Source organism: Porites lutea, chromosome 9 (genome assembly GCF_958299795.1).
Source record: "Porites lutea chromosome 9, jaPorLute2.1, whole genome shotgun sequence".
Lineage (NCBI taxonomy): Eukaryota > Metazoa > Cnidaria > Anthozoa > Scleractinia > Poritidae > Porites > Porites lutea.
In genome coordinates this window covers 20699970-20711194 of record NC_133209.1, presented here as the reverse complement: position 1 = coordinate 20711194, position 11225 = coordinate 20699970, and the positions used below count along the sequence as shown (strand labels likewise).

The 11225-nt window shown below is 40.8% G+C and overlaps 1 protein-coding gene across 2 annotated transcripts in view; it reads right to left on the bottom strand.

The window, feature by feature from the left end:
• Positions 1-10863, bottom strand: part of LOC140948400 (putative beta-lactamase-like 1) — a 17910-nt gene extending 7047 nt beyond the window's left edge. Inside the window, exons 1-6 of one of the 2 annotated variants that reach the window (XM_073397634.1) lie at positions 10706-10863; positions 5823-6063; positions 2662-2691; positions 2321-2461; positions 1357-1497; positions 523-644 (exon numbers count right to left, since the gene is read on the bottom strand). In XM_073397634.1, the coding sequence (XP_073253735.1) occupies positions 523-644; positions 1357-1497; positions 2321-2461; positions 2662-2691; positions 5823-6014 (626 nt within the window). In that variant the 5' untranslated portion in view covers positions 6015-6063; positions 10706-10863. Of the gene's footprint in view, positions 1-522; positions 645-1356; positions 1498-2320; positions 2462-2661; positions 2692-5822; positions 6064-8972; positions 9165-10705 lie in introns of those variants that run through there. The other variant, XM_073397635.1, reaches the window with a different exon arrangement.
• Positions 10864-11225: the final 362 nt, after the last annotated feature.

The window sequence follows — 11225 nt, the reverse complement described above, 5'->3', positions numbered from 1 at the left end:
CTATTACGTGTCGAATAGCGCGTGTCCAATTTAATTCTACTTTGGAGTGTAAAGTGAAAACAAGGGAATTAACAGGCATTTTTCAAGTACGTAAGTGGATAAACAATACATAAAAGTCAAATTCTGTGCGATAACACATGCATCAAAGAAAAAATATTTCCTTTTTGCCTAGTTTTGGGCTGCGCGCGGTTTTTGTCAAAGGGTCCAAAATAGCCGTATTTGTCAGCATTGTGACGTCAAAACGAGCACGGTGACCCCCACTTTTTATTACCTTTTTATCATCTTCTTGACTTGTTACATCAGTGTACCAAGTTTCATCTACAATCTATGTTAGGTTCTTTTACTAGGGAATCACCTTAAGAGAAAGTGTCAGTTCTTTAACTCAAAAATTGCGTCATCAAGACACTGAAACGTTGTCCCATTTTACCCGCGATGCTAGGTTTAGTTAGTCCAGAAAGGCTACCGCCCTAAGTCAGTGTTCTGGCCGCACAGTTTTCTTTAGCAAACCATCAGCTTTCTCACCTGATTGTTATTTTTTGTTGGTTGAAGGGGTTCTTGACTTGAAATCGTGGTTCGTAGAGTTCTAAAGGATCGTCCAGACAGTCTATATTTCCAGTTTCCAAGAGTTTAAAAACAAATAATACCTAGCAAAAACACAATTTGTTGTTAAAAATAATTAGAATATTCTGCGTTACCTCCTAAACAAATCAATACACTTTGACCTCTTGTAACCAGCCGATGAACACCAAAGGTAAGTCGGGGGGAGGGGGATCAGCTTTGGCAACAACTTGTTCAAAACCGCAAGCTAGGCAGCAAGGGTACAGAAATAACAATCAATGGAACCATTTTTGATGAAATAAACATTGAAGTTATGGAGGTAGACCATTTCAAAGAAATTTATCTCGTTTTGAGCACTGAAATGAAGAGATGTCATTTGGTTACTGTTAGTTAAGTTGTACAGGTCACCAGGACAACCGGGATTAGCAGCAGGATTAGCACAGCCGGTAGAGCGCTTGACTACAGATCGGGAGACTGCGGACTGGACAATTACTCAGGGTCTTAAAATAACTGTGAGTAATTAAGGTACTTTCTTTGCCCTGTAAACGGCGCGGCTAGACCTTAGTGTGGCTCGGATGACCACGTAAAATGGGGTCCCTGTGCTAAATACATTAAAACTTAAATGTAGTGTACTTTTTTTAATGGTGGCCGTTAAAGCTCTTTAAATGTGTTATTTAGGGTGTCCTTGTAGGTGAATTAAAAACCTGCATAGGTAATCAGTATAACTAGATTAACTGAAGTTCACATCGTGAACCGGTTTCTTGTGCAGGTAATAGATAAAACCTGGTAAAAACTTACAGTAAATATTTTGCTAATGCTGGCGACACGGAATACAGTATCTTGATCAGGGGGGTCGCTTAGCTGCTTTTTATCTTTAACTCCGTAACTTTGTCTCCACACAACTCTGTCTTGATATATTACGTTAGCAACAATTCCTCCCTGTAGAAGACAAAAAGTAATTCCACGGGATGAGCCGCACTATCGTAAACTGACCCCTATAAGCTCCCCCTCCCCCTCCGTTATAAGACCCCCAGTTATTGGCCCATCTACCTGTAAAAAAAGCATCTGATCATAGGCCTCCCTCTAGCATGTATTGACATGACTTCAGTATAGTACGTAGCCTGCGAGCAAGGTCTCCGGGGCGCTCTGGCGCTTCGCGCTGATTGGCGAAAATCAGACAGTTCAGTCGACGGGGAACCACAGGGGAATTGGAGAGGGAATTCGAATTTCCAGAGACGTAGTTGCAAGCTCTCCCCGTCGCCAGAGCGCCCCGGAGAGCTTGCTCGCAAGCTATATATTATGCCGTTTTAAAGCTTAAGTAGTAGAAAACATTAAATGCGAAACGCATTTCGATCATCACTGCAATAGCTTATTTCGAAGCACTTTTTCTAACTTTTTCTAATCTGATTATATATACAGTCAAACCTCTTTAATACCACCACCAAGGGACAGAACTAATTGTCCGCTTTACAGAGGTGTCCGTATTAGAGATAGGGAATGTTTGATTTTTGCCATTTCTGGGACCAAACGAACCGTCCGTAATAGAGAGGTGTCCGTAAGGAGAGGTTAGACTGTAAGTCCTTTCGGTTTTAAGCCCCTGCGTCCAACCCCTTAGAGCGATGTTTCAGCCCAGGGCAAATAAGCGGCCTGCAGTTTACGATATGGCTAATTCTTGCACAAAATTGCAAATCATCATCAGCCACATCAATCAGAAATCTATGTACAGAACAAATAAAACCGATCAATATTTAACTGAACATACCAGGCCATCACGTCCATTAAGGGATTCGAGGATAAGATTTGCTTGTGTGAGATACCGCTGTACTTGAGCAGGAAGTAAGAATGGCGGCTCAACTTTCTCCATCATTATAGGACATGGGGATGCTTTAAATTCCAAGTATTTCTAAAATAGGAATAAAAATGGGGTAATTTTTTTATTAGATAACTGCAATCCACATCAAATCGCTACCTTCCGAGCAGTTTCTCTAGTTTTGAAAGGTACAGTGAAGTGATTCAGGATTCAGTCTGTTTTCCATTCCTTTTTTGGTTGTTCTCTGTTATTTTTTATTTAGTTTACTTTCTCTCCAACTACTTTCCACCCACCTGGTTCTTTAAAGGATCAACTGTAGGCTTCTAAAACAAAAAATAAAATAAAATAAAATGATAACATTTAAAACAAAATGCATCAACTCTACTATGTTTCTACGTTAGCTGGTATGATAGATTCATTCCCGATTACTGGGAATGAAACTCTCATAAACACTTTTAGGTCACTTGGGAATAAACAGCTAGGCTGCCACGCCTAGAAATGAGGTTGATCGATCTGGTATTACAATAACGCAATACGCCATCGAAAGGATGGTATAAACCATGCTGCCTTTTCAATGCCGTGCCGCACACTTCCAATGCCAGTAGTCATTGTGGGTCCCATGCCATCCATATTCAAGCTGCGGTCTAACTACGGCAAGGTGGACTTGTTCTCTTACATTTTCTTGAAGATCAATAAATAACCGAAAACAAAATAGAAATCCAAGCAAAGAGACAGAAGGTAAATAATTGTCAGTAGTATCCGTGTAAGTCCTCTTCAACTTCTTTCTTATGATTTTTTCAAAATAAAATGCAGTGTTTTTTATCCTATTTTGCCATACACGAAAGCCGTCACAGCTAAGAAACACGGTCCTAACACCAAGAGAGATAATTCCTACGCGACGAAACAATTTGCTTCGAGGGGTGCGGTCGATTGGAAAACTGAACGTGCCTCCTTAAATTCTACCTACACCCCTGCAAGATCGAGCTGTTTGCCTTTCCCATCATAAAATCACTCCAGTTCAGATCACTGGATCGGACACAGATCGGCAAAATTATATTCCAAGGTATTTGTGATGTTTGGCGGTCTCCAAAGGTTCCCCATGAATGGTTTACTTGCATTCAACTGGAGATTTCGAGCTTAAGGCCTCGTCCACACGAATCCGGATACTTTTGAAACCACATACTTTTTGGCTTATACGAGCTCAAGCAATAACGACGGCGACGGCTACCAAAACGTCACTTAAAAAGTGAATTCGCGCTACTTCAAACTTTACCGCGATTACTCCAACTCGTTCAATTCGTCAACTGTTGGCAAATTTTTCTTGAGTTAAATTCTAAAAGACTGTATCAAATTTCAGGAAAAGAAAATGAAAGTCATTTTCTTGTGTTCACGTCCTCGACAAAACGTGAAATTAGGCACTTTCACCTTGTAGTCATGCAGCGACGGCAAAGAAATGTACTAAAAAGGGTGATGCACGTGCAAAGTTGTTTTTTTTCCAATCTAAACCTGCTGCTCTTTTCCCGTTCTCGTTACCGTCGCCGTCGTCGTTGCTTAAGCTCCCTACAGAAACTGCACAACGAAACCGCATATTTTCTAAACCGCTCTCCAGAGTGGATTTTTTTAGATCCGACGGGTTTGGTGAATTCGTGTGGACGACTGGAACTGGATATTTCAGTCCACTACGTCATAAGCTCGGGTCTAGTCTTAAATGAAAACTTTCAAGGTCAATAGCAGGCACTAATGTTCTATTTGCATTTTTGCCGCCTCTAATCGCCAGTCTTATTGGATGCGTTGAACTCAATTTTGCTATTTTGACGACAACAAAGAAGACTTAATCTTATCAAAATTGTGGAGTGTTTTAGTGTGAGACGAGGGAGTGTAAAACGCCTTCTTCTGATCTGAACCTCGTCGCGTCAAAGACGATTTTGTCGGATTTTGGGTTCGTCCAGCGCAGACAAGTGTCTGGTGGGATAACGTACGGGCAGGCCTACTATCTGCTAATTAGCATATCGATCTCGTACCTCCTACTATACTGCGCACACTGGATTGACCGACCGCTGGTCAAGGGGAACGAAGACCTGGGTACGAGGGTGTTAGCAAATGTGATGAATCGCAATAGCGTATTTGTGTGGTCGACTGAATCCAAACCGGGTAGACCACACAGAATTCGTGTTGAGGCAAATATCAAATATGCGTTTTTAGCGTATCAGGATACGTGTGGATGTACCCTAGGATTTTAGCATGGTGCACTTCTTTGTATTAAACGGTATTTGCCACGAGGTCAGCCCCGCGTGCGTGCGTGCGTGCTTGACTTTCTATAGTGACTGTGTCTCATGATCACTGTCCAAACAACAGGGCGTAATCACCTGCAAAAAGGCCTGCTTTTGGCTATTACATTTTTGCCAATATCGTTTGTGTACAAAAGGAACACATAAGGACTAACGCTGTCCCCTGGGCCTTCCCTAATCTGGCTGGAATAACAGAAACGAAAATTGCAGGTGACAATAAAGACAATAAACCGTTAACAAGCACAGTTTGGTGTCGAGTAGTCAGCCATTTCTCAAGTCACGCCTTGAGATTTACATGGATTCCGTGGAGATCCTACTCAGCCAAAAGGAGTTGGTGGGACACCTTGTCGAATGCCCTCGAGGACCAACGCTGACTTCGTTGGCCAAGGTCAAGGTTGCGTGCAGTTGTTCAATAACCGTGATTAGTGGCGTTACACGTGAGTGCCCTCGTCGGAAGCAATTTCGATAATCTACCAGAAAAGAGTTTGAATTTGCCGGCATATAAAATGTCCCATTATCTTTAACGCACAGATGGTAAAGAAATCGGTTTGTAGTTGCTTATCTATTTGTGATTTCCTTCATTAAATAATGAATACTTTATAGCGTGCGAAGTCCCCGGAGTCTCTGGAGGATCCACTATAAAATTACCTTTACAACCTGGTTACGTAACCTGCGAGGCCTGCCAACTTACATGAGGGTTAGTTTAAACATGGCACCCATGGCGTGAAAGTTTATCAACCCTACGAAGTAGGAATTTGACTTTCGCCCCGGATATTTTGAATTCCGTTATTTGAGACTTATCCGTAAAAGAATCGAAAACTCGAAATTTACTGCCTCATAAACACATTACTACCATTACAGCGCCAACATTTGTTCTCGTTAAAACAAGTAAAGGTCACAGGTGATATGGTGCGAGATCCTGAATAACCAAGGAGCACTTCTCATTGTAATATATTCTTCATATTAGTTTTTAAAAATAAAATTTGACTGAAAGCTTAATTCAGAAGTAGTATAAAAGAGGATAAATTTATTTTGTGAAGCAAATAAATGTCAACAATGCTTTTTGTAGTACAGTAATTCATTTGTGAAGCATTCGTTGACATTTTATTTTCCAAAGAAAGAAGTGGGAAGGCTAGGTCTAAAAATTAATTAAAAAATTAACTAACCTGCTCTGAAGAATCATTTCTCTTTGTGATTTGCCATACAAACAGAACAGTCATTACGAGGAGTCCGAATGACACAGCCACAAGAGCAAGTTTCAACCGACTAATCGTCCTTGCTTCTCTGTTAGAGCTGACATCGGAGTAAGTGACAAGAACTTGCGATCCAACTGTGGACGTTGAAGAGTTGCTTGACATCAAGCTGCTCCAACTTTCGCAGCGAGCACTAAGGTCGCTTTTTGGGATCCTGAGAGAATAATAAGGCACACATTTATGGATAACAAGAATTCAATGGACGAGTTCTTGCTTACGAATCTAGATATACATCATGTATCTGCTACAGTGCATTGTGAATCAAACTCACTCAAAAGCCAACTGCTGCATTTTTAGAGACTTCAATCTACGAATAAATCGGACAACCCCAAACGCCGGCCTGAGTACAAGACACATACAACGAGTGTCCAGGCGCGCGAATGTTTGCATGACAATTAAGGGCGCATGGAGATCAGTTTATAAGCAAGTGCGCTTTTATCTTGGACACAATGGACGGTATTTAAACACCGCTACAAGCTTGCATGCCTAAGAACAAAGGCCAGGAGTAAAGTCGTACGCTCAAAGCTTAACAGCATTTGCATTAACAAATCGTTAACCCAGTTAAGATTATCCTGCTAAAACTTTGTGCAGCTTCAGATAGATAGATAGATAGATAGATAGATAGATAGATACTTTATTATAAACACCATTGCAGCCATAGGCTGAATTACGGGATATTTACAAATACTGATGATAACAAAGAGAAAAGAAGAAAAATTATCTACATCTTATAGACATGGCTAAAAAAATCACAAATCACACAACCGAGACGCAGAATTTGACAGACCAGGAATTCAATTCAATTCAATTCAATTCAATTCAATTCAATTCAATTCTTTGTTCACATTATATAAGATATTTACATAAGTGTACCTAGTAGGAAAATAAAGTAGCTACAAATAATAATTAACTAAAAAAAAGTAAGTTCATTTGTGTACGGTGTCCAAAGTAGCAAGAGCTTTCTTGTTGGACACCGTCATATTGAAATGACCATATAACTAATGTTACAGGAAAAGCAGATCGATTACTTGGTGTTATTAAAAGAAATCTAAAAATTAAAATGCCAGAATCCGTTCAAACGCAAGCTTACTATTCCCTTGAGATATATAGCTATAGTATTTACAAGTATGTACGATTCTCAAAGTGAGGAGTCAGGACAGGTCCAGCGAACAGCAGCGGCATTTATATTTGCGCATTACAGGAACCGGTCAGTGTAAAACGCAGACTGCGGACTGCAGACTGCAGACTGCGGACCAGGGGTAAAACGAAGTCGGAGTAAAAGGCAGGTTGGGGTAAAATGCAGACCGAGCATAAACTGTAGTCGCGGAGGTTTAAGAGCAAAACAATCCCGCAAATACATGTAAACGAACACTTACTTGACGACATCTGCTTTCACAAATCCATTCCTTTCTTCTCGGGAACGTCCTCGACAACCCGAAAACATATTAGTAATCGCAATCTTGAACCTTTTTCCGTCCGAGAGACCTCACGTTTAAACTTTATCCGAGAAGGTTTCGATACATGTGATCGCGAATTGGTACAACACCACGATGTATAAGCTTAAATAAAAGCTGCTGACCCAAAATACTGTCCAGAGAGAATTCAAAAGAATTATGGCAATAAAAAAGGGAGTAAATCATTCCAAGAACAAAGGAAGATGTCCTGCAGGAAATTTGGATGACCTTCTATGAAAGGATTGAAAATTAAGGTGCGCAGACTTAAGCAGCTGACTTAAACTGTTCGGATGTTCATTGAACTTTTGGCGATTGTAACTATTTGGAGAACAAGGAGTCTTCATTTCGCAATTTGCAGTCTGCAGTCCGCAGTCTGCGTTTTACACTGAACACGAACACGTACGTACATGCAATAGGGACTTCACGATCCCACGACGCGCTGGCAGGGAAAACATCGCTTAATTAATTCTTCCAGCTTTTATCGCCATTTTTTCCCACCCATTTACTTTATCAAAAGTATGCGAACCCCCCTGGAGTTAAATTCCTAGGATCCCTATCCACGTTCAGAAAGAGAAATGAAATTTCAGGATATTCTGAAAGAACAATGTCCAAGAGGCCTACTTGCCAAAAATGAGCATTTCGGGGCAAATTGTCTCTGAGATCGTAGCCCAGTTATGCTTAGAAAACTCCATACAAACCCTTCTAAATTTAGAAAATTTTCAAATTTAGAAGGGTTTGCATGGAGTTTTCTAAGCATAACTGATCAGTTTTGCTGGATCACATTACACTTCAACTTGACAGGGAGGGGATAAAAAGAAGAGGAGATGGCAAGAGGGGCCGGAGGGGAGGCGATTATTTTAAGTATTTCCGTCCAAGGGAGGCGATTAATCGAGGGATGGCTATTATTCGAGGAAATACGGTAAGTTTCAGTTCTGCTCTCCGCTTAGGACACAATCCGAGGAATAATCAACAATGGTGGTTCATCTACAACCAAGGGTCCAAGAGGGAGTCTCCAAAAGTTGAACCTGGAGCCTGGGGCGAGGGTAGGGACTCAAAATGGAGTCGTTAGTGTAGGTTCTCCACTACGCTGTGACAATATTGTTACCATATTGTTACAACATGTTTAAATGATATATGTAAATGTTAAAATAAGAAGCTGTGTTTGAAAACATACTCTATATGACTAAAGAGATTTGTATAGTAAACGAAGGCGACGGCAACCTTTGTAAATGTTCGCATCGCGTTAAACTTTTAACCATAGCAAAAGAGGTTTTACCTGCCACAATCTTTGACTGTAACTCTGAACAAGTAGTTTCTAATTGTCAAAAGGATCGCGTGAGTTATTAAAGATGCTAATTTGTCAGCTAAATAAGCTGAATACCTCAAGTACTTAGAAGAATTGTTAATTTTCTATAAGCACTCCTTCTTTCACAGCAGCAAAGCCATACATAAAATTAGGGTATATGTTGGGGAATACGCAATCAAGGGCATAAAACATGTAAAATGAAAGCTGTTTAGTCGGCGAGTTTAATTCGTTTCTACCACCTATCCACACAAATTTTTTAAAACTTGGTGGAATTATACTTTGTTAGATTCAACGTCAACATACCTTACTTATATCGTTTCTTTGATTCTCCGTAGGCTATCGCAGCGTGCGCTTATAACTTACAAGTTAAACAAATCATCAAGCCAAACTCAACAAGTAGATAGCATTCTTTCCGTGTTTTGTACTGGCAATGATGCATAGCCAAAACCCGTGACTGAGAAGGTAGAGGCTGGGTGACGTCAAAGAGCATGAATAAATACTTTCATGTCACGTTATTCTCAAACACTGAAAGACGCATGTGCCCTTTGTAAACCTGAGCAGGACTTCAAAAGACATATCTAAACTCGGTAGCCTACATAGCGGGCGCCAGTTTTTTTAGGGCGAAGGAAAAAATAACCGGCCCCTGCTACGCAGGCTATAAACGCGGCGGTGTTGGGGGTGCGTTGTAACTCTACTGGGAAGGACAGCAGCGTTTCGCTTAACAGAATTTGCATTTTTCTTCTTTTTCTTTCATTCTTTTATATTTTTTGGGCGCTTTTAGGAAGAGTTCAGAAAGTAACTATGCACCTTCAAAATAAGGCAGGGTTCGAAATAACGGCCGGTCAACGGACCATGTGCGGACTGATTGGGGAGTTGACCGGTCATCCTTTTGTCTCAAATGCAGCCGCGTTTGTACTGTTGTCATAAACGAAACAAGTGGTGGCACTACTAAAAGCACTTCTATGACACTAAAAAATGTGGGGAGCTAGAAACAACACAAGCTTCAAGGCTGAAGGATTCGGTTCACACATGAACGATCTTAGAAGACTAGTTTTCGTAAACAGGCTTCAGAACGATTCCATTGTAGTTTTGGAAACCAAATCGTTTTAGTGTGAACATCCGTATTGCTTAGTGAACTAGTGTGGACAAAACCATATGGTTCCGAGGTGGCTGTTAACTGAGTTAACAGTCACCTCGGTGTTCATTAAAATTCAACACTTTCTTGTTATATCACTAGCCTGCGAATACATGTACATCCACCTGGCATTACCGCCTGTGCAAAGCCGCTCCCGGGATTTTTTTCTTGTGGGAAGGGAGTTACACAGGCAATCCCGCATCGCTCCCCGTCGCAGAGGACGTTTTCGTGACGGGGAGCAATGAAGGGTGGTTGTATTCTCAGGCTGGCTATATATCACTTCATAACACTTCATTTTATGTATTGATAGTTAGCCAGCGCTTAACAGGCGCGCGAGACATTCGGGGCTTTTACTCTCTCGGGCGCATAACTTATACCAATGCCGGGCTCCTACTTATATCGTGTCCCATATTTTGGTATGCGCCCCTTCACCAGTGGGCATGCTAATATATACTTGGTGGAGTGAAATACGGGATTAGCTAGGGCTTGGATTAGGGCATCTTATATTTACTTTACGCTGTGGCTAGCGTTTACTTTATACATTCCATGGTAGTGAATTCAGTCAGTTATATACAGGCGCTAATCTCTACATCACACAGGCAGCGTAATGTGACTTTTTTCTTCTTTTCTCATACACGCTACCTAAGATACGTTTATGATGGTTTAAAGTAGTTATCGTATATTAATACGCTCTCCAAATAGCTAAAAATCACAATATTTCATATGACCTTGGGATCCTAGCCCGGCACAAGCTGCACAAGGCGTCTTTCCGCTTTATTTGTAGCTAGCACGAGCGCCTTGGCGACCTTATCTTTAGGATAAATCGTTTTTGAGATCTTTAAATGTCGATTAATATATGATCACTTAGCCTTAAGTAAAAATATTATTGCTCCAATCTTACCTCTAAAGTGAAATATCTCTTATCTGTCCATCTGCACTACGCGAAGATTAGAAACCATGGCGGCCGGTTTCGAACAGCAAAATCAGTATCGTCCTTCGAAAATGTATAAAAGCATAAGTTACTGAACCCGACACGTGTCCGAGGTACTTCTGGAATATCATTGATGCTTCCTATAACCTCTATGGTCACCTTTTTCAGCTTTTACGCTGCAATACGGATCGATATACACTTGTATTTATTGGATTCTCTTGTAGAGAATTTGTGATAATTCGTGACTTAGATGTCACATGACATTCGAGAAGCATTTGTTAAAAGTTAATTGCGTGATTAGGTATTTATTAACTACTGAATACCAAAAAATTTGTAACAGCGAGAGCCTGTCATAAAGGAACGAGAGGCGTCGGGTGGCGGGCAAGAGTCAACATGGCTTCACATACACAGACCCTCTACATACATTTATATCTTCACAGGCGCAAGTTCCTTGCAGAAAAAAATTTTATAAAATAAGTTTGAAATTTCG